Source organism: Cinclus cinclus, chromosome 28 (assembly GCF_963662255.1).
Source record: "Cinclus cinclus chromosome 28, bCinCin1.1, whole genome shotgun sequence".
Lineage (NCBI taxonomy): Eukaryota > Metazoa > Chordata > Aves > Passeriformes > Cinclidae > Cinclus > Cinclus cinclus.
Window position 1 is genome coordinate 6,554,795 of NC_085073.1, and position 27,397 is coordinate 6,582,191.

Below are 27,397 nucleotides of genomic sequence, written 5' to 3' on the forward strand. Positions count from 1 at the left end.
TCCCAGGAATCCCAGGAAAAAAAAAAAAGGGAATTTTGGGAATAAGAAATTCTGGAATACCACAGGGGTTAGAACCCAGGAATCCCAGGGAAAAAAAAAATGGGAATTTTGGGAATAAATTCTGGGAAATCACAGGGAATAGAAGCCAGGAATCTCATTTAAAAATGGGAATTTAGGGAATAAATTCTGGGAAATCATAGGGAATAGATCCCAGGAATCTCATTAAAAAAATGGGAATTTTGGGAATAAATTCTGGGATACCACAGGGAATAGAAGACAGGAATCTCATTAAAAAATGGGAATTTTGGGAATAAGAAATTCTGGGATACCACAGAATTTCCAGGAAAACCCCCTGCCGCCCAAAAAAAAAAAAAAAAGAAAAAAAAAAAAAAAAAAAAGGAATTTTGGGAATAAGGGACCTTCAGGACGATCAATTTTAACAATTTCCCCTCCCCATAAAAATCCCATAAATACAAAGACAAAGCCCGGGAAAAAGAGGCAAATCCCAAATAAATAGGGCGGATCCTGGGAATTCCCAGCGGGTTGGGAATGGAAGTGGGGAGAAGGGGAGGTGAAAAAAAGCGGGAAGAGCTTTGGGAATTCCCGAATTTTGTTTGTTTTTTCGGGGTGTGTTTAAGTGTCCTCGGTCATGTCCTGGCTCCCGGTCCGGGCGATTTTCCGGGGTGGGGCTGAATTCTCCCCCTCCAGCTCACCCTGCTCCTGGTCCCGCTTCTTGGCTGCATTCTGGGAATGGCAATTCCAGAGGGGATTCCAGAGGGGATCACAGGATGGGGATTGCTGGTGGTCCCACGGACTGGGATTCCCAAATCTCAGCGTTCCCACATCCCAGTGTTCTGAAATCCCGGAGTTCCCACACTACAGAATGTCCCACATCAGCATTCCCAAATTCCAGCGTTCCCACGTGCCAGCATTCCCAAATTCCAGCGTTCCCCCGTGTCAGCATTCCCAAATTCCAGCGTTCCCCCGTGCCAGCATTCCCAAATTCCAGCGTTCCCCCGTGCCAGCATTCCCAAATTCCAGCGTTCCCCCGTGCCAGCATTCCCAAATTCCAGCGTTCCCCCGTGCCAGCATTCCCCCGTGCCAGCATTCCCCCATCCCGGGGCTCCCCCATCCCGGCGTTCCCCCATCCCAGGGCTCCCCCATCCCGGGGCTCCCCCATCCCGGGGCTCCCCCATCCCGGGGTTCCCCCATCCCGGCGTTCCCCCATCCCGGCGTTCCCGCACTTCAAATTCCCAAACCCCCTCAATCCCAATTTTCCCCTCACTTCCATCCCAGGATTTCCCGCCTGCAATTCCCAAGTCAATCATTAACATCTGGACAATTAGTGCAATTTCTCAATCCCAAATTCCCGTTTTTCCCCGGGAATTTGGATCCCAAATTTCACCTTTTTGTCCCACTGCTGGTGGAGGTAGCGCAGGAGGATGTTCGTCTTCTCTGTCACAATAACTGGGAAAAAATTCCAGGGAAAAAAATTCCAGGTTTTAGGGGGACTGGGATGGGTGAGGAGGGAGGAAAAATTGGGAATTGTTGAGGGGAAATCAGGAATTAAAAAAAAAAGGGGAAAATGGGAATAAGTAAAGAGAAAATTTGGAATAAATGAGGGGAAAATTGGGAATAATTAAGGAGAATACGGGGAATAATTAAGGAGAATACTGGGAATAAATGAGGGCAATATTGGGAATAATTAAGGAGAACACTGGGAATAATTAAGGGCAATATTGGGAATAATTAAGGAGAATATTGGGAATAAACAAGGAGAATATTGGGAATAAACAAGGAGAATATTGGGAATAAATAAGGAGAATATTGGGAATAAACAGAGGGGGAAATCTGGAATAAATAAAGGGCAGAAATGGGGATAAGTAAAAGGAAAAATGGGAATGAAGAAGAGAAAAAATGGAAATAAAGAAAGGGAAAATTGGCAGTTAATAGAGGGAAAATATGAGATAAATAAATATTGGGAATTCATAAGGGGAGAATTTGGAATAAATAAGGGGAATATTGGGGGTAAAGGAGGGGAAAGTTGGGAATAAATAAAGGGGAAAAATTTGGAATAGATAAGGAAAAAAATGGGAATTAAAAGGGAGACTATTGGGAACAAAGAGAGAGAATAATGGGAATTAAAAGTGGGGAGAGTTGGGAATTAAAAGGGGGGAAAGTTGGGAATAAAGGGGAAAATTGGGAATTAAAAGGGGGAAATTTGGGAATATTGGGATTTTGGGATTTCCAGACAAGCAGGATTTTCCTGGGAAAACTCACTCTGTTCCGAGGGGAATTCTCTGGTGGGCAAATACACCGAGGGCCGGCGGTTCTGGAATGGGAATTCCAAGAAATCCTCAGGAATGGGAATGGGAACAGGACTGGGAGTGGAAATGGAGGGGTTGGGAATCTCAGGATTGGGAATGCTGGGAATTCTGCGATTCAGGAATGTCAGGATTTGGGAATCCTGGGAGAATGCCAGGAAATGAAAATGCAGGGATTTGGGAACACTGGGATGGTGAATTCTGGAATTTGGGAATTCTAGAATTCAGGAACTCCGGGATGGGGAACACCAGGATTTGGGAATTCTGGGATTTGGGAACTCCAGAATCTAGGGACACTGGGATGGGGAATGGCAGGATTTGGGAATTCCAGGATGGGGAATGGCAGGATTTGGGAATTCCGTGATGAGGGATGGTGGGATTTGGGAATTCCAGGATTCAGGAATTCCAGGCTCAGGAGCACTCACGGAAGCCTTGCAGACGGAATCCGCATGGAATCTGCTGAAGTTGCTCTTGTTGTACACCGGGAGCCCCTTCAGGAAATCTGCCTGGAAAATCCAGAATTCCCAAAAAAAAAAAAATAAAATAAAAAAAAGAGCCCTCAGGCAAGGAGCAGGGAATGCTGCCAGACCGCAGATTTGTGCCATCTGGATTTGTGTCCAACCCCAGCTTCCAAGGATTGAGCAGAAAATCCCCAGGATTTGGGCAGCTCCAAGTTTTCACTTCCCAGGTAAAATTCCCCCGGTGATCCCAAGGCTGCAATTCCCAACCCCTGGGACATCTGGGAATGTTCCTCATCCAAGCCCATGGAAAAAATTCCCAACCCAAAATTCCCAAGGGATCATCCCAGAGGAGCTCAAATCCTGAAATTCCCATCCCCAAATTCCCAAGGAATCATCCCGGGGATGGGATTCCAAATTCCTTAATTCCCAAAAAACCTGAGGGTGGAGGAACTGTCCAATCCCAACCCCCAAAACTGAAGGTGGGGAAGCCCCCAAATCCCAGGGGGATCCCAAAATATTCCAACACTCTCTCCAAATATTCCAAGGGGGAACACCCAGCACCTCTAAACCCTGCCCATAAAACAAATGGTTCAGTCCCATTTTAGGGTTCCCCCTAAAACCCCCACATAAAACAAATGGTTCAGTCCCATTTTAAGGTGCCCCCTAAAACCCCCACATAAATCAAATGGTTCAGCCCCACTTTAGGGTGCCCCCCACCCATACTGGAGTGCTCCAGCCCCACCCCGAGCCCGTGGCACCCCCCGGAACCCCAAAATCCTCAAACCCACGCAACCCCCCCTGCCCTGCGCTTCGTCCGCAACCCTAAAATCCTCCGGACCTCCCAAACCCTGCCCTGAGACTTCCCCTCGACCTCAGCACCCTCAGCACCCTCCGCCCTGAGGGCGGGAACCCCTCACACCCCCCCCACCCCCTCAGCCCCGCCACCCCCGGCCAGGCCGCGGCGGGCGCGGCCTCTCCAAGCCGGAGATGGCCGCGGTTCCGCCCTTGCGGTACCGGGAAGGCCGCAGCCGGTGCAGCGGAGCCCTGGAGCCGCAGCCGGGCCGCTGAGGCCGGCCCGGGGCCGCCATTGCGGCCGGGGTCTCACGTACCATCTTCGCCGCCGCCAGCCGGGAGGAGCCGCCCCGGCCCGCCCACTGCCAATGCCGCCCGCCCGATGCGCGCCGATTGGTCCGCGCAGCGAAACGCGGCGTTTTTATTGGACGAGATGCCTGTCAATCATCGACAGTAAGGTTGGGTTGAAGCAGGAAGTAGCCGCGCGGAAGGGTGGGGGAATGCAGCGCAGAAGGACCCGGATGGAGCGCAGGGCACGCTGGGAGTTGTAGTTTGGTCGGCGGGTTCGCGCGTTAATTAAGGGGCGGCTCATTAGCGGCGGGGAAGGAGAATTCCTTCCCTTTATTCCATCCCAGAGCTGCTGCTGCTGGAGTCAGGATCCTAAAGGACGGAGCAGCGAAGGGGCAGAGGCGCTGCTGAGTGAAGCCAGCCTGAATTCCATTCCTAATTCCAAAAAATCCTTAGCAAATATCTGCCCCTGGAACACGCCAGATTCCCCCTCCTCATTGCATTTCCCATCCTGATTAACGCAGGAAATTCCAGGCGACACGCTGGGATTGAACCACACTCCGCATTTCCACGTTTATAAGCAAACAAACAAAAAAAGGGAGTAAACACACGGAAAAACCGAGAATAATTTAACAACTGGAGCAGCAACCGCGTCCCAAACCCCTCCGAGGCCACGCAGGTGACAGGGACAGCAGGGCTGGCCACCACCTTCATGGCTCGGCGGGATCATCTTGAACTCCTGGAGAATTCCCAGAGAATTCCAGAGGGTCCCTCAGTGGCTCAGGGATTTCCTGCCCTTGAGCATTCGGCGCAGGATCACGGCGATCCCTCCGGGAGTTCTGATCCGTTTGATCCAGCCGTGAGTCTTCTTCCGCTTCCAGTTGTTGGGCTGGTATTCGTTCCCTCGGGCTTTTCCACGGATTTGTTGGAAACTCCACACTGGGATGGGGCTGGAAGTCCTGGGAAGAGGCTCCAGAGGCTTTGGGAGCACCGGGAATAGAAAACCTTGCAGCAGTGAAAAGCTTAGGGAAAATTCAAGCAGAACAAAGAATAAAGACAGGAAAATAAAGGATAAATTGGGACGTTTAAGGTTGGAATTTCCCCTCCCGGTACCTGCGGCCACCGACTCGAGCCCACACCCGACCCAACGCCGCCATTTTGCTCCGCCCGCCAGCAACACCGCTTCCCATTGGCTCCGTCCTCCAGCCAATCACAGCTGGCGCTGCGCCGGAAGGGCTGATGGGGGTTGTAGTCCTTGGAGGGGGGGTCGTGGCGGAGTTACCATGGCAACGGCCCCACCGCGGCCTTGTCGCCTCGGGGGGTGTCGTTTGTCCCCAAGGCTGTCGCGACAGGCCTCAAAGCCACTCCTAGAGGGCAGGAGAGGGTTTTGGGACAAGGGATGGAACTCTAGGACACAGGGAATGGCTTCAGAATGGAAAAGGGGGATTTGGGAAGGAATTCCTGGCTGGGAGGGTGGGAGGGGAATGGAATGGAATGGAATGGAATGGAATGGAATGGAATGGAATGGAATGGAATGGAATGGAATGGAATGGAATGGAATTCCCGGAGGAGCTGTGGCTGCTTCTGGATCCCTGGGAGTGACCAAGGCCAGACTGGAGCCACCTGGGATGGTGGAAGGTCCAAGATGGGACTGGATGGGATTTCAGGTCCTTCCAAGCCCAACAATTCTGGGATCCCAATTTTCCTGGATTTCCTGATCAATCCCAGCCCTACCCCAAGAGCAGGAACAGCCCTGGGCTTTTTCCCTCCTGGTTTTTGTGTCACTCATGGCACTGTCACATGTTACACGATTGTGGCACTGTCACCTTCATGGCACTGCCACACGTGTGACACCTTCATGGTAGTGACAGGTTTGTGGCACTGATAGATTTGTGGCACTGTCACCTTCATGGCACTGCCTGTGGCACTGCCACGCTTGCGTCCTTTGCCACCCCAGTACCTCCACACTGTCACCACCCCATCCCAAATGCCACCTCTGTTCCTGTCCCTATCCTACCCTTGTCCCTGTCCTGTCCCCATCCCTGTCCCCTTCCTGTCCCGTCCTGTCCCACTGTCCCTCCTGGAGCTGGCACTGCCCTATCCCTGTCCCCATCCCTGTCCCCATCCCTGTCCCTTATCCCTGTCCCCATCCCTGTCCCTATCCCTGTCCCCTCCGTCCCCTCCTGTCCCCGTGTCCCTCCCGGAGCTGGCACTGGCCCTTCCCGCTGTCCATCACCTCCCGGTCCCGCCTCCTTAGGAGGGATTTGGGGTTTTCCATGGCGACAGCTCCAAGGACAAACCCCCCCGAGTCCCCATGGAGCGGGGGGCAAGCGGCGAGGGGGGGAATTTGGGGAATTTTGGGAATTTTATGGGGGGCGATGAGAGCAGCTGAAGAGATTTCCCCCCTCGCGCCCCTCCAAAAAACCTGGAAAAAATCGGGATTTTAACCACCCTGCTCCCACCGCCTCGGGCATCGCTTGCTCTGCTTTTCCATAGGGAATTCTGCGGAATTCCAAGATTTTTTTTCGCCGTCCCCAAACCCCGACAACCCTCGGCAATAAATGAGGTGAGGTGAGCGGCGCTTTTATTTATTTATTTATTTATTTATTTATTTTCCCTTCTGCGGTGCTGCGGGAATGTCCTGACGCCAAAGGTGCTGCTGAGAGGGAAGGGAGGGAAATAACCCCAAAATGCGGGAATTTTTTCCATCGGGAAAAAAAAAAAAAGGGATCCGAGGGGGGTTTGGATGTTGCAGGAGCAGAGATTGAAATAACCTGGATTTCTCCAGGTGCCCCGAGGGAGGGAGGAGGGGAAGGACGAGGGGGATGGGGGGATTTATCCTGGAAATGCAAGTTAAGGAAAAGCTTCGCTCGTGATGCAACGGCGGGGAAGGATTGCTGCGGGAGGGTCCCAAATCCCGCTGGAATTGCGGCTGGAATTTTGGGAAAACCTGCCCGTGGTGGGGGGAGAGGCTGGGCTGATTCCAGTGCCTGATTCCAAACCCTGATCCCAAAGGCTTCTGATTCCAAACCCCAATTCCCAACGCAGATTGCAAACACAGATTCCAAACCCTGATTCCAAAGGCTGATTTCAAAGGATCCTGATCCCAGACCCAGATTGCAAACCCTGATTCCAAATCCCAATTCCAAACCCAAATCCCAAACCCCTATTCCAGATCTTGATTCCAAACCTAGATCCCCAACCTGGATTCCCAACCCAGATCCCAAACCCAGATCCCAAAGCTCTTTTGTGTCCTGAGGTTTTTGTGCTTCCCGAAAGGGCGACCAGCAGCCTTGGGGCTTCTCCCCTTTCCCTGTTCTCTTTTCCCAGTTCCCTTTCCCTGTTCCCTTTTCCCAGTTCCTCTTTCCCAGTTCCCTTTCCCAACTCCCTTTTCCCATCCCCATTCCTTAGGGATGTTCCCTTTTCCCTGCTCCCCTTACCCAGCCCTGTGCCATTCCCACATCCCTCAAGTCATTCCATGTCCCTTGTGCCACCCCCCTGTGCCATCCCCGTGTCCCCTGTGCCTGTCCCAATGTCAGGATCCCAATGTCAGGATCCCAGTGGAAAGATCCCAAGGCAGAATCCCTTGTCTGGATCCCTTTGGCTCCAGGATCCCTTGGCTGGATCTCTCAGGTGGATCCCAAGGTTGGATCTCTCTGGCAGGATCCCAAGCCCAGGTTCATCAGCCAAATCCTTTTGGCTCCAGGATCCCTTGGCTGGATCCTTCCAGCTCAACTCCAACGTTGGATCCCTCAGCTGGATCCATTGGCTGGATCGCTCTGGCAGGATCCTGAGGTCAGATCCCTCTGTCAGATCCCACAGCTGAATCCCTTTACCTCCAGGATCCCTTGGCTGGATCCCAGGACCAGATCCCTCAGCCAGATCCCTTTGGCTGCTGGCTCCCAGGACTGGATCCCTCAGCTGAATCCCTCTGACAGATCCTGCCATTCCCACCTCATTGCCATTCCCACCCTTACCTAACCGGCACCAAATTACCAAAATCCTGGTGGCTGAATTCCCAAAATCCTGGTGGCCAAATTCCCAAAATCCCGGTGGGACCCAGGATCAGGCTGGGAAGGGGGGGTTGGGATAATCCCCCCCCCCCATCCCGTTTCCATGACAACTGGCATCATTCCTGCTTTCCTGCATCCATCTGGATCCTTTTCCAGCTTTTTCCCTCCCTGGATGTTCCCAGCTGCTCACGGGGTCACAGAATGTGGGGGAGGTGGGAGACAGGAATCCGGGAATCCCGACCCCGGGAATGAGGCCTGGGGTGGAGCTGAATCCCTGGAATCTTAAATTCCTGCTGGGCTTTATCCCTGGAAATGTTGGATCCAACCTGGAGGTTGGATTTTGTGATGCCAGGAGGATTTTCCAGCCATAATTCCAGGATTTCAGAGGGGTTTTCCGTGGATTTCCATCAGGAATGGGCAGATCCTGGACTGGGATCTCCAGCCTGGGTGAATCCGAGTGGATCCAGCTTTTCCAGAGGGATCCAGAAATGTGGGAACACCAGGATTTGGGAATATTTGGGAGAATGCTGTGATTTGGGAATGCTGGGATTTGGTAACACAGGGATTTGGGAACACCAGTATTCAGGAACACCAGGATTTGGGAATATTTAGGAGAACGCTGGGATTTGGGAACACTGGGTTTTGGGAATGCTGGGATTTGGGAATGCTGGGATTCAAGCAGCTTTGAGGCTCTCCAGATTCCCTGGATGTTTCTCCAGAGCCATTTTCCCCCACATTTCCCCACATTTTCCCCCATTTTCCACATTTTCCCCCATTTTCCATGTCCTTCCATGTTTTCTCATCTTTTTTCCACATTTTTCCATATTTTCCCACTTTTTTTCCTGTATTTCCCCCCATCCCCCCCATCCCCCCCATTCCCCCCATTCCCACATTCCCACATTCCCCTCAATTCCTCACATTTTCCCGTTTCCCCACAGCACCTTATCCCACATTTCCCCCAATTTTCCTGTATTTCCCCACATTTTTCCCACTTCCCCCCTGGATTTTTTCCCCCCCTCAGGGATCAAAATGCTGACCACCATCACCGACGGTTTCCTTTGCTGCCTCCTGGGCAAGACCCCCAACGCTGTGGGGCCGCTGGACAGCGTTGAATCCAGCGACGGCTTCACCTTCCTGGAAGTCAAACCCGGCCGAATCCTCCGGATCCGTCACAACGTTCCCAACCGCCCGGAATTCCCGGCGGAACCGGAGGAACCGTCGCCGCGCCGCCGCGGCGCCGTGCGCTGCAAACGCCGCATCACGCTCTACCGCAACGGGCAACTCCTCATTGAGAACCTCGGCGACGCCGAGTGCCGAAACCTCGACCTCGACGCCGAGTTGGAAATACCGGATCCGCCGGGAATTCCGCCGGGAATTCCTCCCAAGGACGGCGCCAAACGTCGCAAGCGCAAACCCAAGAAAGTGGTGACGGTGGATTGCGAGAAACTCATCACGAGCTGCAAGGGCACGCACGGGGACGTGGTGCTGTTCTTCATCCACGGCGTGGGAGGTTCCTTGGACATCTGGAAGGAGCAGCTGGAATTCTTCGCCAAGTTGGGATACGAGGTGGTGGCTCCGGATTTGGCCGGGCACGGTTGCAGCTCGGCACCGCCCGTGGCCGCTGCCTACACGTTCTACGCGCTGGCCGAGGACATGAGGGCCGTGTTCAAACGTTACGCCAAAAAAAGGAACATCCTGGTGGGGCATTCCTATGGGTAAGGGGGATGGCAACATCCCAAAAAATGGGAATGTCAGAAATCCCGAGTTTTGGGGATGTAGGAGGCGTTTGTCCCATTTTTGCACTCTGGAGGCATTTGTCCCACTTTTGTCCCATTTTTGCCTGAATTTTGCCCTATTTTTACCCTATTTTTATCCCATTTTTATCCCACTGTTATCCCACTTTTTAAATCCAATTTTTATCCATTTTTTTCCCTTCTTCATCCCACTGTTACCCCATTGTTACCCCTTTTTTATCCCATTGTTATCCCATTTATCCTGGGGTTTGGAGCTCCCGAGTGGCCCTGGGTTGTGTTCAAACATTATGCCAAAAAAAGGAATAACCTGGTGGGGCATTCCTATGGGTGAGAGGGATTCCCCAAAAAATGGGAATGTCACAAATCCCGAGTTTTGGGGGTGTAGGGTTAACATTTGGGGGATTTGTCCCATTTTTACCCCTTTTAAAATCCCATTTCTATCCCATTTTTACCCCATTTATCCCAGGATTTGGAGCCCCTCAATTCCCTGTAGGCCCATCTCGGTGCCTGGATAATCCCAGAGGCACTGGGAGGGCAGGGACTATAAATAGAATAAAGCTATGATTAAAGCTCCTCATTAGGTGGAGACTAATGAAGGGGAAGGAGCCTGATCAGATCCAGGCAGGATTGGCTCAGGGGTGGCACAAAATCTTCCCCCTGCTGCAGAATTTGGAGACTCTGATCCCAAAAATTTGGGGTGGATTGTTGGGATGGTGGAGACTGGGAGGGAGAGGAAAAATCATCTGGGTGGGGTGGGCAGGGACAGCTTGAGATGGGTCACGATGGAAGGGACATGGGCAGGGGTGGCACAGGGACACCTGGGCATGGCTGGGACGCCTGGAATGGGACAGGGACACCCGGGTATGGCACAGGGACCTGGGAAGGGACATTTCCCATTGTCCCCAGATGCTCCAAGGGACACTGCCAGGAATGACACAGGGACAAGAACGTGACCATGGGCCACCAACCCCTACCATACCTACCTGCCACCCTGATGTCCCCGTGTCCCCTCAGGGTGTCCTTCTGCACCTTCCTGGCACACGAGTACCCGGAGCTGGTGCACAAGGTGATCATGATCAATGGTGGTGGCCCCACGGCGCTGGAGCCCAGCCTGTGCTCCATCTTCAACCTGCCACCCTGTGTGCTGCACTGCCTGTCCCCCTGCCTGGCCTGGAGCTTCCTCAAGTGAGTCACCACTCCTGGGGACAGCCTGGGCCACCCTGGGCCACCTAGGGGGATGTCCCGGGAATGCCACTGCTGGGGGATGGGACAGGGAGTGGCTGGGACTCACCTCAGCACTGCCACTCCTGGGGGATTTAGGGGATTGGGATCTTCCTGTGCCACTCTGGGGACATCCTGTGCCACCCTGGGGAGTGTCCTGTGCTACCCTGGGACATCCTGTGCCACCTGAGGGGGTGTCCTGTGCCACTCTGGCACTGCCACTGTTGAAAGAGGGGACGAGGAGTGACTTTTTGGGTGGTTGGACTCTGCTGGCACCTCTGAGGGGACTCATGCCAGTGCTGCCACTCCGAAGGACGGGACAGGGGGTGGAATTTGGGGAGCTGGGGGCTTCCTGTGCCACTTGAGGGTCTCATCCTGGCACTGCCACTCCGAGGGAGGGGACAAGGGGGTGGATTTTTGGGGGACTGGGGGTGGATTTTGGAGACTGGGGCTGCCTGTGCCACCTTTGACCCTTCCTGCCCCCCCCCAAATTTCGGGCTAACCCCATTCCCCACCGTGCCAGGGCCGGCTTTGCCCGCCAAGGTGCCAAAGAGAAGCAGCTGCTGAAGGAGGGCAACGCCTTCAACGTCTCGTCCTTTGTGCTGCGGGCAATGATGAGTGGCCAGTACTGGCCCGAGGGTGATGAGCTGTACCACGCTGAGCTGGCAGTGCCCGTGCTGCTGGTCCATGGCATGCACGACAAGTTCGTGCCTGTCGAGGAGGATCAGAGGATGGCAGAGGTACGAGGGTACAAAATCCTCCCCGCCCCCGCAGCAGGGTTTTGGGGATTCTGATCCCAAAGATTTGGGGTGGATCGTTGGGATGGTGGAGACTGGCAGGGTGGGAGGGAGAGGAAAAATCATCTGGGTAGGGTGGGCAGGGACAGCTTGAGATGGGTCACGATGGAAGGGACACGGGCAGGGTATGGCACAGGGACACCTGGGCATGGCTGGGACATGGACAGGGACACCTCCCACTGTGCCAGGGTGCTCCAAGCCCTGTCCAGGGTCGCTCCAAGGGAGGGGACACAGTGTGGCTTTTGGGGACCTGGGGTCTTGTGCCACCTCTCAGAGGGGTCACCCTGGCACTGCCACTCTCGAGGGAGGGGACAGAGCAGCTTTGGGGCTCTCATGCCACCTCGGAGAGGTCTCAGACATTCTCTGCCCGCCCGCAGATCCTGCTGATCGCCTTCCTGAAGGTGATCGACGAGGGCAGCCACATGGTGATGCTGGAGTGTCCCGACACGGTGAACACGCTGCTGCACGAGTTCGTCCTCTGGGAGCCCGAGACGCCCGACGGCGACGGCGACACCAAATGAGGGCCAGCGCCGGGCCAGGACACCGGGCTGCTCCCCCGGGAGAGGCGGAGCGCGGAGAGGGCTCCGGTTTGTGTGCCCGAGCACGGAGCGAGGAGGCTCCGCCAGGCCGGGATGTGCAGAGCCGGCAGCAGGAGCGAGGGGAGGCGGCGGAGCCGGTCCCCGACCCTGGGGACAGAGGGGACGTGGAACGGCCTGTCCCCAGCCCCGGACATTGTCACAGCCTGTCCCCAACCCCGAGGACAGCAGGGACATGGCACGACCAGTCCCCAACCCCAGGGACAGGTGGGACGTGGAACAGCCTGTCCCAAATCCTGGACATTGTCACACCCGGTCCCCAACCCCAGGGACAGGTGGGACATGGAACAGCCTGTCCCCAACCCCGGACATTGTCACACATGGTCCCCCGACCCCAGACATGCCACCCACTGTCCCCACCCCCGATCCCGCTGGAGCGGCTCCATCCCGTTTTTGTTGTTTTGGTTTTTTGTTTTTTGTTTTTTTTTTTTTTTTTTTTGTTTGTTTTTGTTTTTTTTTTTTTTTTGTTTTTTTTTTTTTTTTTTTTTTTTTTTTTTTTTTTGTTTTTGTTTTTTTTTTTTCTTTTCTTCCCATTGTTGTCACTCCCGCACGAGGAGGCAGCTCCGGGGACCCCGGGAGAGGAGGGGGTGACATCGGGAGGGGGTGACACCGGGAGGTCCCCGCAGGGATTTTTGGGGTGGTTTTAAAGAGAATCCAGAGGCTCCTCTGCGTTGGGATCTGCCGGGATTTTTTTTTTTTTTGGGGGGTGGGGGGGGGGGGGGAGGGTGTTGTCCTTGTGGGGTTCGGCAGCTCCTGGTGGGATGAGGAGGATTCCTGGGATGAAGGCATGGGACCATCCCGGGACTCCCCCAGGCTTTTCCAGCGGCTCCATCCCTGTGATTCCCGGGGATGATTCCCAGTGATTCCTGCATGGATCCATGGGATCCCGGAGCGCCCCATCCCATCCCTCTGTAAAATCCCATCATTCCCACTCTTCCCAGGGTTCCTGGGAATGATTCCCAGGAATTCCTGCACGGATCTATAGGATCCCAATCCCATCCCTCCATACAAATCCCGTCATTCCCACTCTTCCCAACAGCCAGGCACGAGCGGAGAAGCCACCTCGGGATGTCCCCGTTGTCACCCACAATGCCAGGAGGTGCCACCTGCGTGTATTCCAAGTCCCCCTTCCCGAAATTCCCCAAAAATTTAAACCAAAGAAATCCCCATGGAAATCCCAACCCTATCCCTTGTCCCCAAAACGATGCCAATGCACCCCAAAAATATCACCAATGCCCCCCCAAAATGTCACCAATGTCCCCAGAAATGTCACTAATGCCCCCAAAACTGTCACCACGTGGCCGTGGCCATGTCCAGCCAGCTGTGGGGTCACAGCTCTGTCCCCTCTCGTGCTGCCACCCCCGTGTTTGTGTCACCACACCAGTAAAGCCTTGCTGTGTCCCAGCCGTGTCCAGTTCCATACTGGGAATGTCCGGAATGCATTGGGGCGGGGACAGGATCCAAAAAAATCCCCCCAAAAAACAGCCCAGGTGGAGTTTATTAAGAAAAAATAACAATATCCCCCAAAAATACCACACCCGGGGGGACCCGGTGTCACTTTGGGGTGCTCGGTGTCACCTGGCACTTGGTGTCACACTGGGGGGTTCAGTGTCACCCTGTGGCACTCGGTGTCACCCGAGGATGTCCCCAGGGCACATCTGGCACTCAGTGTCACCCGGGGATGACCCCAGGGCACAGATGGCACTCGGTGTCACCCGGGGATGACCCCAGGGCGCAGATGGCACTCGGTGTCACCCGGGGATGTCCCCAGGGCGCAGATGGCACTCGGTGTCACCCGGGGATGACCCCAGGGCGCAGATGGCACTCGGTGTCACCCGGGGATGTCCCCAGGGCGCAGCTGGCACTCTCCCTGTGCCAGCAGGACGTTCATGGCACGGTGCAGCAGGGACACCCCCAGGCGCCGGCGCCGTTCGGCCGGCCAGGCCACGGCCACGCCATAGCATGGCCCCTGGCGGGCATTGGTCAGAGACTGCAGGCCTGGGGACAGGCACGGGTCAGGGTGGCACCCACGGGGACAGAGGTGGCACCCGCACGGATTTGGGACAGCCTTAGGACCCCTGGACTGTGCTGGGATTGTGAGAATGAGGGGTTGGGGCTGCAGGATTGGGAGTGGAGGAGTAGCATTTGGGGTTTGGGATTGGGGAGTGGCAATGGGGGCAGTGGGATTTGGGATTGGGAACGTATGTGGGAGTAGGGCTGAGGGGCTCACCCAACGCCTCCAGCATGCAGCTCTCGCGGGTGAAGGCCTCGGCGGGCACGCGGTGCTGGAAGCACTGCAGGGGCACCACGCCCTGCCCCGAATCCCAAATCTCCAGGATGCGCCGCACCTTGGGGCAGCCCTGGGCACCACGGCACTGTCACCACAACCCCAAACCCCATTCCCAATCCCTTGCTCTCCGGCCCCCCCAGAGCAGCCCCTCATTCCAACCCCAATGGGCTCCAGCCCTCATTCCCAATTCCCTGCCCCACTCCCCCCATTCCAAATCCCCCTTTTCCAGTCCCTTAATGCCCCATTCCCATTCCCCATTCCCATTCCCATCCCCATTCCCCATTCCCATTCCCATCCCCATTCCCATCCCCCATTCCCATTCCCCATCCCCACCCTGTGTGTCCCACGCTGGTGCTGTGCCCGCGCTTGCCGCAGGTGCCACCAGGGCCTGGCACGTGTCCCCTTGCCCACGTAGAACACGGCGGTGACAAAATCCTGGAAGAGCTGAGCCGGGCTGAGGCTGGGGCTGCGCCGGGGCAGGTCCTGGGTCACCCTGGGGGACACCGGGGTGGCATGGAGATGGCACAAGGGTGGCCCAGCTATGTCACAGCAGTGGCACAGGGATGGCCTGGGGGTTCCATGGAGGGGGCCCAGGCTGGCACACCTGGGGTCCAGCAGCAGGTAGTTGAAGCTGCACTTAAGCTGCCCCTCGCGCCCGGCCCGGCCCCGCTGTGGCTGCTTGAAGTGCCGGCTCAGTGCCAGCTCGTCCTGGGCACAGTCAGGGATGTGCCCGGTCCTGAGCGCGGCCACGAGCTCCGGGCTGTGCCCTGTGGGCAGTGCCAGCCGTGGGCACCCAGGGGATCCCCTGTGCTCGGCAGCGTGACCGCAAAACCCCAATGCTCATCGCAAAACCTGTGACCGTCCCCATGGCACCAAAACCCCAATGCCATCCTCACGGTCCTAAAACCCTGACACCCGTCAACATGATCCCAAAATCCCTGGTCCAGCCCCATGCCCACCCCCATGACCCCAAAATCTCAGCACAGCTCCCCAAAACCCCAGTGCACATCCCCACGACCCCAAACCCCCCCAGTGTCCATCACCATGGCACCAAAACCCCAATGGCCACGCCCATTGCACCAAAATCCTGATGGTCACCCCCATGGTCCCTAAACCTCAGTGCCCATCACCATGATCCCAAATGCCCCCAGTGCCCATCGCCATGACCCCAAAACCCAATGGCCACCCCCATGGCACCAAAATCCCAATGCTCAATCCCCTGACCCCAACAACCCCCAGTGCTCATCCCCACAACCCCAAACCTCCCCATTCCCATCCCCCTCTCTTTCCCGCCCCCCACAGGTTCCCGGGGGATCCCTGGGGTGGCACCCGTGGGTGGCACCCCCGGACTCACCCTTGGGCCACCCCCGCTGTCCCCGTGCCAGGCCCTCGAGCCGCGGCAGCTCGGTGACAGCACCGGGATTGTCCCCAAGATCCGGCTGCCACAGCGACACGCGGCCACCGCTCCCGGTGCCACCCCCGGCGCTGCTGGTGGCATCCGTGCCACGCCCGGGGCTGCCACCAGGGCTGTGACATTCGCAGGGTGCCTGGTCCTGTGTCACGTCCTCTTGGTGGCTCTCGGAGTGTGGGGTGGCACAGCCGGGTGACAGTGGCACCGAGGGTGTCCCCAATTCCCCGTTGGGTGACAGTGGCACCGAGGGTGTTCCCAGCTCCCCACTGGCACTGCCAGGTGGTCGCGGGACGAGGAGGTGCCTGAGGACCCGCTGGGACCGGGATGTCCCCAAGGGCGAATGGCGTTGCCACCCAGTGCCACCCTCAGTCCTGGGGCTGCTGGTGGCACTGGGGGGACCTCGAGTGACCGGCGGGGACTTCTGGGGGTGTTGCCGCTTCCCCGGGACCGGCCAGAGCCAGGGACTGGATCTGGGGGAGTCCCGGGCAAGTGACAGAGAGTTCTGGGTGTGTCCCTTGTCCCCAAGTCCCCGCAGGACCCCGGTCCCGGATTTGGGGGCGCTGCCACCCCCAGGGGACAAGCCGTGGACGGTCTGGGTGTCACCCCAAGAGCCGCCGGTCCCTTCTCCATCGCCACCGGACACGTCCCTGTCCCCTGCGGGGACACAGCGGCCCGGGGGGGAGGTGACAGCGACCCCGGGTGGTCTCGGGGACATCGGGAGCGTCTCGGGGAAGAGGGACGAGGAAGAAGAGCACAGGCGGAGCCGCGCTGCCACCCCCCGCAGGCGGCTCCTGCTCCTGGGGGTGACGTGGCGGTCCCCAAAATTGTCGCGGTCCCCGGGGGTGACACCGCCAGGGCTGCCAGGACGGGGACAGCAGCGCGGGGACCCCCCGAGGCTGCACCCCCCGAGCGGGGCAAGGAGCCCCCCGACATCCGAGCAGGACTCGGGGATTTGGGGGTCGGCCCTGGAGTCCTCCCATCCCAAATCCTGCCCCAAATCCCGGGGGGGTGTGGCGGGCCCTGCCCCCTCCGAGGGACCCCCGGGCTGAACCCCCCCGGCCCCGCTGGTCCCCAGGGACTCGCGGGCGCTGACGAAGCTGTCGCTGCTGTCCCCAAAGCCAGCGCGGTCCCCGCCGCCCGTCTCTGTCACCCCCGTGTTGGGGACAGCCCCTCCCCACCCCCCAGGGGTGTCACCCGCGATGTCACCGGAGCTCTGAGGTGCCACCGAGCAGCTGCTGAAGCCACCACGGGCCAGGAGGGACCTCGGGGACACCGCGCGTGTCCCCAAGATCCCGCCCGGGTGCTGCCTCAGGGACACACCGGGAGCGACACGGGGACAGGGGACAGGGATGTCACCAAGGCTGGGCGTGAGGGGACATCCTGTCCGTGTCCCCAAAGTGCGGCTCGGGGGTGGCTCCTGGGGACGATCTCGGTCCCAGAGCAGAGTGCTGGAGGCCAGGGGTGGCAGGGGGACAGCGGTGTCCCCACGGTGTTCTTGGGGACAGCCCGGCCAAAGCCAGGGGACAGCGCTGTCCCCCGGCTCGTCCAGGAGGGACCTGCGGGTGCTGCTGAGGGGTCCGGCCTCGGGAATGTCCCCAAGGGGCACCCAGGAGTCGCTGTCGTCGCTGCCATCTTCGGTCAGGAAGGACAGGGCCCTCCGGGGCCACCCCGGCTCTGGGGACACAGATTGGGGTCACCCCCCCCCTGTTCAGCCCCCCCACCCCCCGTTGTCCCCAAGCAGGAGGGGACACCGTGGGGACCTCACCCACCCTTGGCAGGGCTCTGGCTCCTCTCCAGCGCCAGCGGCTCCTGCGGGGAGGGGACAGCGCTGTCACCGCTGCCACCACGGGGTGGCACAGCTGTCGCTGTCCCCATCCCCATTCCGGGGTTGTCGCTGACCCCATCCCCTGGTTGTCGCTGACCCCACGCTGGCCCCGCTCACCTGTGCCCGCAGGCAGCGGTGAAACCCCCGGGCCACATCCAGCGGTGGTAGCTCGCGGGTACAGCTGGGGGGGGGGGGGTTGGGGGTGGCACCGGGACAGGGTCACCCCAGGGCACGGCCATCCCTCGGGGACACGCCAGGGCCACCAGCAGCGCTGGGGACATCGCGTGACCCCGGCCGGGACACGGGGCTGGGGTCCCCCCCTCGGTCCCGGTGCCACCCCCGGTGCCAGGGTCTCCTCGGCAGCGCTGGTGTCCCCCAAGGTTGCGTTGTGTCCACCCCACGGTCCCAATGTCCCCCGCCCTGGATCCCGACATCCCTATCGCTATATCCCGATCGCAGTATCCCAATATCCCGGTATCCCAGAATCCCAACCCCGATATTCTGATCCCCCGATAGGGCGGTGTGCCAACGCCGATAACTCGATATCCCTATGCCGACGCCAATATCCCGATATTCCGGTGTCCTGATATCCTGGAATCCCAATTCTAATAGCAGGATCTCGATACCGATATTCTGATATCCCGCTGTCCCCGTCCCGCTGTCCCTGTCCCGATATCTCCAGCCCGTTCCCCCTCCGCTCACGCTCTGTTCATCCCGCCCGTTCAAATGCCCCACGCCGCCGCTGATTGGCTGAACAGGAGCCAATAGGAGGTGGCCACTGTCGGTCACGCCCATCACGCAGGATGACGTAATACGCAGCAGGGCAGGGCCAATACACTGAGCGCCCCCCGGTGGCCAAAACTGGTAACGCCCAGTGCCACCAGTGTCCCCAAACTGGCACTGCCCAGCGCCACCAGTGTCACCCAGCGTCCCCAACCACCCTGGGGTCCCCAAAATGTCCATCCCTGTCACCTGGAGGTGACAAACGACCAGCAGAGGTGACCCCAAACACCACCACAAAAACGCCAAAAATCAGCACAATTCTCTTTACTTTCCCAACCAGTGACACCACCCTGGGGTGCCACCAACTCCAGGAGCTCCATCCCTGTCACCTGGAGGTGACACAGAACCAGAGGAGGTGACACAGAACCATGAGAAGTAACCCCAAACCCCACAAAAAACACCCCAAAATCACCAAAACCCCCTTTCCCCCACCCACCCACCCCACGGTGCCACCACGCCGGTGTGTCACTGCGCTGTCCCCTCAGACGGTGGCCTCGCTGTCAGGGCTGTCTCCCCCGTCCAGCAGCCCATAGGCCGCGTGGCTCTGGCAGGGGCGCTGCAGGGGATGCGCCAGGAGCTTGGCCATGCAGTTGTGCAGCTCCAGTGCAGGCCCTGCCAGCGCCACCTCGTATTTGTAATTGGTGCCTTTGGTGTCCAGGCTGCCAAAAAATCCGAACATGTCCTGGGGCGTGGGGAAGGGAGGGACGGACAGACAGACAGACAGAGGGACACCGTGCTTCAGTGGGGTGCGGGGAGGAGAAGTCACCGTCTCCAAATCGCCCCAAAATTCCTCTTTTCCCCCCCCTTATTCTGAGCCAAAATTCCTCCAATAAACCCTTTTGTCGCCCCATTCTGCCCCAAAATTCCCCCCAAATTCCCTCCTTTTTCCCCCCAATTCTGCCCCAAAATTCCCACCACAAACCCTTTCTTTTGTCCACGATTCTGGCCCCAAAATTCCCCCCCCAAATTCCCCTTTCTCCCCTTCATTCTGTCCCCAAATTCTCCCCAAATCCCCCCTCATTCTGCCCCAAAATCCCCTTTCTCCCTCCATTCTGCTCCTGAAATTTTCCCCCAGAATTCCCCCCAAATTTCCTCCTTTTCCCTCATTCTGCCCCCAAAATCTCCTAATTTTCTCCCCATCCTGCCCCCAAAATCCCTTCATTTCCCCCCCCATTCTGCCCCAAAATTCCACCAGATTCCCCTTTTTCCCACCATTCTGCCCCAAAATTCCACCCAAAATCCCCCTTTTCCTCCTCTATTCTGTCCCCAAATTCTCCCCAAATCCCCCCTTCTGCTCCAAATTTTCCCCAAATTCCCCCCACTGCCCCCCTCATTTTGCCCCAAAATCCCCTAATTTTGCTCCCCAATTTCCCCCATTCTGCCCCCACAATTCTCCCCAAATTCCCTCCTTTTGTCCCCCCATTCTGCCCCAAAAGGGGAATTTTGGATGCAAAAGGTGGGATTTGGGGGTAAATTCAGAGGGATTTTGGGGTAAATTTGGGTGGATTTGGGGGTAAATTCAGAGGGAATTTGAGGTAAATTTGGGGGGATATTGGGGTAAATTGAGGGAGATTCTGTGGAAAATTTGGGTGGATTTGAGGGTAAATTCAGTGGGATTTGGGGGAAATTTGGGTGGATTTAGAGATAAATTTGGGAGGATTTGGGGGTAAATTTGGGTGGATTTTGCAGTGAATTCAGAGGGATTTTGAGGTAAATTTGGGTGGATTTTGGGGTAAATCAGGGGGGATTTTGAAGTAAATGTGGGTGATTTGGGGATAAATTCAGGGGGATTTTGGGGTAATTGTGCCCCCTTTACCTTCCAGCTACCCTCGTCCTCCTTGTCATCCTGCCCGTTGTGGATGTAAACGACATCGAAGAAGAAATAGGGGCACTGCAGCAACTTCTGGGGGAAAAAAAAAAGGAGGAAATTAGGGGAAAAAAGGGGGAAATTTTGGGGGGGAAATGAACGGAAAAGGGGAAATGGGGAGCAAGAGGGGATGGGGGATTTTGGGTGGAAATTTTGGGATTTTGGGTGGAAACCACGGGATTTTGGGGTTGCTCAGACCTTGACGTGGTCGCCCCCACAGAACTGGGGCTGGCAGCGTGGGCGCCCGAACACCAGGATGGTTCTCACCACGAAGGGAGGGGGGATGGTCTGGACATTGTCGGTCACCGGCAGCTCGATCTTCTGCTGGCTGGGACACGGACAGGGTGACACCCGTGGGGACAGGAACAGGGACAGGGTGACACCCCCCCGTGGGGACAGGGACAGGGTGACACCCGTGGGGACAGGAACAGGGAGACACCCCCCCGTGGGGACAGGGACAGGGTCACACCCGTGGGGACAGGAACAGGGAGACACCCCCCCGTGGGGACAGGGACAGCACAAGGACATGGTGACACCTGTGGGGACAGTGTGGCACCCACAGAGTCAGGGATGAGTGGGAGGTCAGGGTGGCACCCCTGGGGCCATGGGACAGGGTCATAGTGGCACCGACAGGGTCAGGGGACAGGGTGCCACTCTCTCCTGGCCCTTCCAACCCCTCCTATCCCCCCTCTCCCCCCAGAACCTTCTGAAATTCCCAACCCCCCCCAAGTGCTCACATGAGGTTGAAGAGCCCGTCCAGATCTGAGCTGGGGGTCAAGGCTGGCACCTGGCACCTGTGACACCCCCAGGGACACCTGTGCCATCCCCAAGGAGACCTGTGACACCCCTGGGACACCTGACACCCAAGGGACTCTGGTGGCACCCCGATGGCACCCAGAACACTCTGGTGGCACCCAGGACACCCCAATGGCACCCCAGTGACCCCAGTGGCACTGATGGCAGGATACTGAAGGACTGGCACACGACAGTGTCCAGGTCGTAGAGGCAGCTGCAAACCTCACGTGGGTCTGAGGTGAACCCTGAGAGCTGTGGGGTACAGAAGGCATGGGGACAGGGAGGGGACAGGGATGGGGACAGAGTTGGCACAGGACTGGCACTGAGTTGGCACTAGTCTTGAGTCCATCCTTGTCCCAGTCCCCACCTCTGTGCCCACCCTGTGCCCATCCCTGTCCCCACCATGTCCCCACACACTCCCTCCCCACTCCTGTCCCCGGGTCCCCCTCATGCCCCCCATCCCCGTCCCCATCCCTGACCCTGTACATGTCCCCTCATGTCCCCCCGTGCCCACTCCTGCCCCCATCCCTGTCCCCCTCCCTGTCCCCGTGTCCCTCCCATGCCCCCTCGTCCCCGTCCCTGTGTCCCCCCTGTCCCCATACCCAGGTGGCATCGTTGTTCACCACCACCAGGGCGAACTCGTGGCTTTTGTCGATTTTGTGTTTGGTCCTGACAAACATCTCGATCATCTTCTGGGACACCGTCAGGGCATTGCTGCGGCACCTGGCACCCCAAAAACCCCAAAAACCTCACCTGGCACCGAGGGCACGGGTCAGGGCACCCCAAAAACCTCACCTGGCACTGAGGGCATGGGTCAGGGCACCCCAAAAATCCCAGAAACCTCACCTGGCGCCAAAGGCATCCACCCAAAAACAGGAGTACAGGGATGGGCACAAATGTGGCACAGGACTCAGAAAGTCCCCAAAAAGAGTTGGGGACAGGGACAGGCACAGGGACGGGCTCAAAGCAGGGCTGGGGCTCAGGGCCCCAAACCAGCCCCCATGGCACTGACCCCGGCACTGACCCGTTGAAGGACTCCAGTTTGGGCAGTGCCATCTCCTCAGCCAGGTCCAGGCAGATGATCTGGGGAGAGGGCACAGCTCTGAGCCCAGACTATCCCCAGTAACCTCCCAGTATCCCCAGTAACCTCCCAGTCCATCCCAGTGCCCTCCAATCCCCCCCATTCTCCTCCCAGTGATCCCCATTCCCCTCCCAATCCCCCAATTCCCCTCCCAGTCCCCTCTAATCCCCCCCATTCCCCTCCCAGTCACTCACCACCTTCTCGGGGCAGTTCACCCGGGGTGTTTTCACCTGCACCTCGGCGGGGCCATGCCAGGCGCTGCCCTGCCCGGGGCTGGCCTGGGGGCTGTGCCCAGCGCTGGCCGCCTCCCCTTCACCCTCACTCCGGTTGCCCACCCCGGGCTGGCCCCGGTCCTCAGCACCCTCAGGGTTGGAGCGAGTGCGGGGCCGCACTTCTGGAACCTTCTCCTCCTCATCCTCGGCAGCGCTGCCCGGCTCTGGTGTATCCATGGGGAGCGGGAGGGGCTGGCACCCCAGGAATGGGGAGGGGGGGAGGACAGGGGGTGCAGGGAGATCGAATCAGAGGTGTAGGGGGTGCTAGGACACCAAAATCAGAGGGTTAGAGGGGCCTGGGGGGCTGGAACACCAAAATCAGAGGGCCAGGGGTCCTGGGACACCAAAACAGGGGGTCAGGGACCCCAAATCCAGGGTGCAGGGGGTGCTGGGATCCCAAAAGCAGTGGGTTAGGGGGTGCTGGCGGTGCAGGGACATCAAAACCGGGGGTCAGGGACCCCAAAACTGGGGTGTCGGGGGATCCTGAGAGGCTGAGATCCCAAAACCGGGGGTCTCAGGCGGGTCCTGGTGCTTGGGAAGGAGCTCCACGGAAAGTGGGGTACGGGGAACAGGGTCTCTGGGGGTGTTCCCCACTCCTCCCTTCCAGGCCCCCCACCCCAAATTCCCTGCACCCACTTTCCCACGCACCCCTCTGCCCCATTTCCCTATCTCTTCACGCCCTCCTTTCCCCACGGCCCCTAATTCGTGTTTGCCCCCCAGACCCCCCAAAACTCCCCCGTACCCCCCAAAATGCCCCTGAATCCCCCCAAATCCACCTAGCCCCTCACGCTCACCGCTGCTCTGGTCCCGCCCCGTCCCGCCGGAAGTGGCGCCGCGCGAAGGCTGCTGGGAGTTGTAGTCACTCGGCTGCCCGGTGACCACCGCGGGGAGCAACCCCCGAGCCCCGAACTCCGCTCTTAGCCCCCATCCCCTCACGCAGCTCCTTCCCCACATTTTTCCCGGTTGTGTTTCTCGACCCCCGCCAGGCCCCCAAAACACCCCGGAGCCCCACAGAGCCCCCCACGCTCATTCCGCCGCGCTCCGCCGGAAGTGAAGCCGCGCGGAGTCTGCTGGGAGTTTTAGTCCCTCAGGGCCCCACGCCGCACCCCAAATATCGTGTCTGCCCCCCATGAATTGCTTCCTGCACCCCAAATACTCACCTGCACGCCACATACCCTGTCTGCCCCCATGAAGTGCTTCCTGCACCCCAAAAAGTCCATTTGCAACCCCCTACACCCCAAATATCCACACGTGCACCCCAAATCCCCTCTCAGCACCCCAAAAATCTCCAAACTCGCTTCTCACATCACCTCCACACCCCTCCCAGCGCCCCCAAATTTTCCTGTGCACCCCAAAAGTGTTCTGGGGATGTTTTCTGGGGAGAGCTTTGGGGGGCATATGGGTAAGTTTTTTTTGGGGGGTTCTGAGCGTGGTTTGGGGGGTTTTGGGAGGGGTTTTTGGGGGAGTTCTGGGTTTTTTTGGGGGGTGCTTTGGGGGGTTTTGGGAGGGTTTTTTTTGGGGGGGTGAGAAGGGTTTTGGGGACAGTTTTTGGGGCGATTTGGGAAGTAGAGCACCCCGAAGAGGCTCCTCTGGTCCCCAGCAGCCAGGGCAGCTCCAAGGGTAAAGGAAGAGGAAATAACAGCAGGAACCACCGGGAGGGGCCGGAACCGGGACTGGGGGGGAGAACCGGGGACAGAACCGGGGACAGAACCGGGGACAGAACCGGGAGAGAGAGACTCTCGTGGGGAACTGGGACCTACTGGGATGGAAAGGAAAACCGAGGATGTAACGGGAGCCCCAGGGGGGATCTGGGATAGAATGGGAAAACCGAGGTGGGACCAGATGAATGCTGGCCCGTACTCCAAACCTGGCTGCCAGCGGAAGGCCAAACTTGAATCTCACTAAATAAAAGCAAAAAATACTCTGCAAACTAAAAAACCTACACCATACAACCCACTACCAGCAATAAAAAACCCACACTACATTCTTTTCACTAAGAACTCTCATCACATTCTTAAAATGAAACAGAAATAAAAAACTGTATAGAAACCCTCATAACAAATCACAAGTACTACTACAAAGAATAAATCAAACCATCTTATTTAACTCAGAATGATGCAATTGACTCTAAACATTCCTAAAAAAAAATAACTAAAACTCTACCTCTACACTAACTCATAAATAGTAACGAATACTCTAGAAAATAACTTTAAAAATCAAAACTAATTGATAACATTACAGGAATCTAAAAGTACTAAAATATTTAAAAAAAATTACTACAGGAAAAAAACCTACCTAAAAAATCCACTCTATAAATATCCATGTTCCCAAAAATAAAACTAACAAAAAAAACCCAAAACAACAAACCAACCAAACTACAAAAATGAAAATAGCACAAATAAACCTAAATTTACTACGCCAGAAGAAATTACTCCTAACTCAATCAACCCATTATGTCTCAAACCATCAATACACAAATACCACCTATAAATAAACACAAAAACAAAAGATAATGTAAACATAAATAGTATCTCCCATATTATCTATAACTATAAAACACATACTTCTAAAAAATAAAAGCCCAATGATATAATAATAAAACTAATAAAACATAAATACTAATTGAACAAACCAAACAAATCCCGTATAATATAATAATAAGCCAATATAAATAACATAACCTATATAATATTCCAATTATAAGAATAAAAAATTAATAAATCAGCTACATGACATTACCTCAAACCCTCCAAAACAAACACTAAATTCTCACAATATTAAAAGCCATCACAAAATAATTGAAAACCTATCCTATGCTTTACGCTACAGCCCACAACACCATCGTAAACCTTATCAACACATCCTTGAAAAAAAAAACCACCAAAAAAACCCATAAAAACAAAACTCAATTCAAGAAATACCTTATCATGACCTAAACTAAAAAATACAGCATTAACTAGACAATATCTCTTATCATATGCCACCTACCAACTATATAAAATTATACACTATCTTATTGACAACCACCTTTAAAGCACTCCAATGAAAAACTTCCGAAAAATTAAAAACTGCACCAAAAAAAAAAAAAAAGGCTATCTAATAATTTGGCAACCAAAACCCCACCAGCAGAGCTGGTCCTACCCAAAATATCCATCATACGTATCAGAAGTCTATTTTAAAAACCTGCTCCAATTAACTCCACACCAAACAAAGCCCATATAGTCAATAATGCCAAAAAAGAAAACAACACACCATAGTCCGCCAAAAAACACTGATTTGAAACCAAATACAAAGACCACTATATATTAAATAGCACAGCCACCATGTATATTTAACTATAAGTAAATGCATGTATATACTTGAAATATATTACTTTCAGCATATAGCTGATAACATAAAGTAACAAAGTGTTCTAGAATGATATTACCATAGGAGAGCCTCTACCATCCTCCAGCAAATTATCTTACCTGTAATTGGAAGGCGTCCACGTTATTACTTAAAGCTGTATCAGCTAAAGAGCAGCACCGACAAAGCCCAAGGACAAAAATGCGGCAGGGTCGGGGCGGAGTCTTCCCCCCCGCCCCGTCTTCCCTTCCGTGGCTTTCAGAAGCTGATGAACCCCAGGCGTTCCCCAGCGCCCCTTGCCGGGACTCGCTCCACGGTGCGGGGAGCCGGGCAGGCCACGGCAGCGGCGGCACTCGGGGCCCGGCCCGGCCCCGCGCTCCCGGCACCGGGCGGAGCGCAGCTCCCGGCAGGAAAAGCCGCTCCTCGGGCGGCTCCTCCGGCAGGCAAAGACGGCGCCGCGCCGGGAGCCCCACGCCCGCCCGGCGGGGCCGGCACCGTGCCCAGGGGTCACCCCAGAGCGGACACAGCGACCGGGACGGGCTCGGCTCCGTGCCGCCGCTCCTGCCGGCCGGGCACAGCTCGACCCGGCACCGCTCGGTCAGCACTCAGCAGCAGCCCGGCCACCAAATGTCTGTCCCACCTCAGCAGTTCCCCTGGGAAAGGGGCATTCCCCACGGTTTAAACACATACAGTAAAGGAAGAGGAGCGGCTTCCCTTCATTTAAATTCCTTTTACTCTCAAAGCCCCCATACATTCCTGGGGATACCAGGGAGTGAGAAGCAAAATAAAACTGAAAACAAAAAGCAGACAAGTCCCACAACAAGGCCATACTGACTCACATGCCCAGCAGCTGCTTCCTCACACAAAGGCTTCTCCCTCAGCACGGCAAACAGTAACACACAACATTCCAGGACATCCAGGGTACGGCCAGACCCGAAAAAACGGCCCCCGTACCTGCGACCCGCAGGAAACCACCAGAAGCCCACCACAAACGACACAAGCCCCGCAAGCCAAAAACGAGAGCGGAGCCCTCCCCTTAAAATAGCTCCGGAGGACACGCCTCCTGCTCATGGTAACTGCTTACACCTGGAGATGTCCGCAATACTTATCCCTCCGAAGTGTTTGCACCTGGGGCTGTTGAGGGGCGGCACCAGACAGAGCGCAGTGGGGGCGGGATCCTCTCATACAGAGAGACCAACATGCTGAAATTGGCTGCGACTGATGATGGGCTTTTGCCTACAAAAATTCCAGAAGGACGAGGATTTCTCCCAGAACAAAGCTGCCCCCTCCTCCAAACCTGGCCGCCATCGGAGGCCCAAACGCGCCCCACAAAATGACATCTGCATTGAGGGCTCTTGAGTTTGGCTTCTTGGGGAAAAGTGCCTCCTTTCAGAGCCAACTTGCCTAACTTGCCTGCGGCCTGTCCTGGGCTTTTGCCTACAAAAATTCCAGAAGGATGAGGATTTCTCCCAGACCAAAGCT

The 27,397-nt window shown here is 56.5% G+C and overlaps 6 protein-coding genes across 11 annotated transcripts; 1 reads left to right on the forward strand and 5 right to left on the reverse strand.

Moving 5' to 3' along the window:
* Positions 1-516: 516 nt before the first annotated feature.
* Positions 517-3,559, reverse strand: DDA1 (DET1 and DDB1 associated 1). Of its 3 annotated transcripts, none has more exons than XM_062510059.1 (4): positions 2,750-3,559; positions 2,281-2,332; positions 1,406-1,467; positions 517-876 (listed from the first exon to the last, which is right to left on the reverse strand). In XM_062510059.1, exons 1-4 carry the CDS (start codon positions 2,927-2,929, stop codon positions 634-636), a joined length of 537 nt encoding a protein of 178 aa, XP_062366043.1. In that variant the 5' UTR covers positions 2,930-3,559; the 3' UTR covers positions 517-633. The 3 variants fall into 3 exon arrangements, with proteins under 3 accessions (XP_062366043.1, XP_062366045.1, XP_062366044.1); XM_062510061.1 differs by having other exon boundaries at positions 606-744; positions 2,765-3,559; XM_062510060.1 differs by having other exon boundaries at positions 606-744.
* An 854-nt stretch (positions 3,560-4,413) lies between these two features.
* On the reverse strand, positions 4,414-5,055 carry MRPL34 (mitochondrial ribosomal protein L34). The gene is made up of 2 exons (XM_062510129.1): positions 4,979-5,055; positions 4,414-4,887 (listed from the first exon to the last, which is right to left on the reverse strand). The coding sequence occupies exons 1-2, from the start codon at positions 5,053-5,055 to the stop codon at positions 4,638-4,640; spliced, it is 327 nt and encodes a 108-aa protein (XP_062366113.1). The 3' UTR covers positions 4,414-4,637.
* Positions 5,056-8,907: 3,852 nt separating this feature from the next.
* On the forward strand, positions 8,908-12,584 carry ABHD8 (abhydrolase domain containing 8). The gene is made up of 5 exons (XM_062510146.1): positions 8,908-9,593; positions 10,647-10,817; positions 11,377-11,593; positions 12,028-12,453; positions 12,522-12,584. The coding sequence occupies exons 1-4, from the start codon at positions 8,908-8,910 to the stop codon at positions 12,169-12,171; spliced, it is 1,218 nt and encodes a 405-aa protein (XP_062366130.1). The 3' UTR covers positions 12,172-12,453; positions 12,522-12,584.
* Positions 12,585-13,807: 1,223 nt separating this feature from the next.
* Positions 13,808-16,975, reverse strand: ANKLE1 (ankyrin repeat and LEM domain containing 1). Its single transcript, XM_062510130.1, has 5 exons — positions 15,891-16,975; positions 15,141-15,303; positions 14,870-15,029; positions 14,477-14,606; positions 13,808-14,244 (listed from the first exon to the last, which is right to left on the reverse strand). The coding sequence occupies exons 1-5, from the start codon at positions 16,660-16,662 to the stop codon at positions 14,078-14,080; spliced, it is 1,392 nt and encodes a 463-aa protein (XP_062366114.1). The 5' UTR covers positions 16,663-16,975; the 3' UTR covers positions 13,808-14,077.
* A 162-nt stretch (positions 16,976-17,137) lies between these two features.
* Positions 17,138-18,567, reverse strand: LOC134054368 (uncharacterized). Its single transcript, XM_062510082.1, has 4 exons — positions 18,265-18,567; positions 17,890-17,953; positions 17,717-17,756; positions 17,138-17,621 (listed from the first exon to the last, which is right to left on the reverse strand). The coding sequence occupies exons 1-4, from the start codon at positions 18,565-18,567 to the stop codon at positions 17,300-17,302; spliced, it is 729 nt and encodes a 242-aa protein (XP_062366066.1). The 3' UTR covers positions 17,138-17,299.
* Positions 18,568-19,003: 436 nt separating this feature from the next.
* On the reverse strand, positions 19,004-26,058 carry BABAM1 (BRISC and BRCA1 A complex member 1). Of its 4 annotated transcripts, XM_062510029.1 has the most exons (9): positions 26,038-26,058; positions 22,493-22,834; positions 22,242-22,300; positions 21,820-21,940; positions 21,391-21,469; positions 21,160-21,184; positions 20,621-20,750; positions 20,372-20,458; positions 19,004-19,237 (listed from the first exon to the last, which is right to left on the reverse strand). In XM_062510029.1, exons 2-9 carry the CDS (start codon positions 22,745-22,747, stop codon positions 19,037-19,039), a joined length of 957 nt encoding a protein of 318 aa, XP_062366013.1. In that variant the 5' UTR covers positions 22,748-22,834; positions 26,038-26,058; the 3' UTR covers positions 19,004-19,036. The 4 variants fall into 4 exon arrangements, with proteins under 4 accessions (XP_062366013.1, XP_062366012.1, XP_062366015.1 ...); XM_062510028.1 differs by lacking the exon at positions 26,038-26,058 and having other exon boundaries at positions 22,493-23,229; XM_062510030.1 differs by lacking the exons at positions 21,820-21,940; positions 26,038-26,058 and having other exon boundaries at positions 19,099-19,237; positions 21,160-21,469; positions 22,493-23,245.
* Between the last annotated feature and the right edge of the window lie 1,339 nt (positions 26,059-27,397).

Excerpts from the sequence above, each read along its gene's own strand:
- DDA1 (XM_062510059.1), bottom strand. The coding sequence starts at position 2,929 with ATGGCACAAATCTGCGGTCTGGCAGCATTCCCTGCTCCTTGCCTGAGG. Across the intron at positions 2,333-2,749 it reads ATTCCGTCTGCAAGGCTTCC|AACCGCCGGCCCTCGGTGTA; the intron begins GTGAGTGCTCCT and ends TTCCCATTCCAG. Across the intron at positions 877-1,405 it reads ACCAGCAGTGGGACAAAAAG|TGTGGGAACTCCGGGATTTC; the intron begins GTGAAATTTGGG and ends GACATTCTGTAG.
- MRPL34 (XM_062510129.1), bottom strand. The coding sequence starts at position 5,055 with ATGGGAAGCGGTGTTGCTGGCGGGCGGAGCAAAATGGCGGCGTTGGGT. Across the intron at positions 4,888-4,978 it reads GCTCGAGTCGGTGGCCGCAG|CTTTTCACTGCTGCAAGGTT; the intron begins GTACCGGGAGGG and ends ATTTTCCCTAAG.
- ABHD8 (XM_062510146.1), top strand. The coding sequence starts at position 8,908 with ATGCTGACCACCATCACCGACGGTTTCCTTTGCTGCCTCCTGGGCAAG. Across the intron at positions 9,594-10,646 it reads CTGGTGGGGCATTCCTATGG|GGTGTCCTTCTGCACCTTCC; the intron begins GTAAGGGGGATG and ends GTGTCCCCTCAG. Across the intron at positions 10,818-11,376 it reads CTGGCCTGGAGCTTCCTCAA|GGCCGGCTTTGCCCGCCAAG; the intron begins GTGAGTCACCAC and ends CCACCGTGCCAG.
- ANKLE1 (XM_062510130.1), bottom strand. The coding sequence starts at position 16,662 with ATGTCCCCGAGACCACCCGGGGTCGCTGTCACCTCCCCCCCGGGCCGC. Across the intron at positions 15,030-15,140 it reads TACCTGCTGCTGGACCCCAG|GGTGACCCAGGACCTGCCCC; the intron begins GTGTGCCAGCCT and ends GGTGTCCCCCAG. Across the intron at positions 14,607-14,869 it reads ACCAGCGTGGGACACACAGG|GGCTGCCCCAAGGTGCGGCG; the intron begins GTGGGGATGGGG and ends CGTGGTGCCCAG.
- LOC134054368 (XM_062510082.1), bottom strand. The coding sequence starts at position 18,567 with ATGGGCGTGACCGACAGTGGCCACCTCCTATTGGCTCCTGTTCAGCCA. Across the intron at positions 17,757-17,889 it reads ACCGCTGCCTGCGGGCACAG|GAGCCGCTGGCGCTGGAGAG; the intron begins GTGAGCGGGGCC and ends CCCTCCCCGCAG. Across the intron at positions 17,622-17,716 it reads GAGCCAGAGCCCTGCCAAGG|AGCCGGGGTGGCCCCGGAGG; the intron begins GTGGGTGAGGTC and ends CTGTGTCCCCAG.
- BABAM1 (XM_062510029.1), bottom strand. The coding sequence starts at position 22,747 with ATGGATACACCAGAGCCGGGCAGCGCTGCCGAGGATGAGGAGGAGAAG. Across the intron at positions 21,941-22,241 it reads AAACTGGAGTCCTTCAACGG|GTGCCGCAGCAATGCCCTGA; the intron begins GTCAGTGCCGGG and ends TTGGGGTGCCAG. Across the intron at positions 21,470-21,819 it reads TGAACAACGATGCCACCTGG|CTCTCAGGGTTCACCTCAGA; the intron begins GTATGGGGACAG and ends TGTACCCCACAG.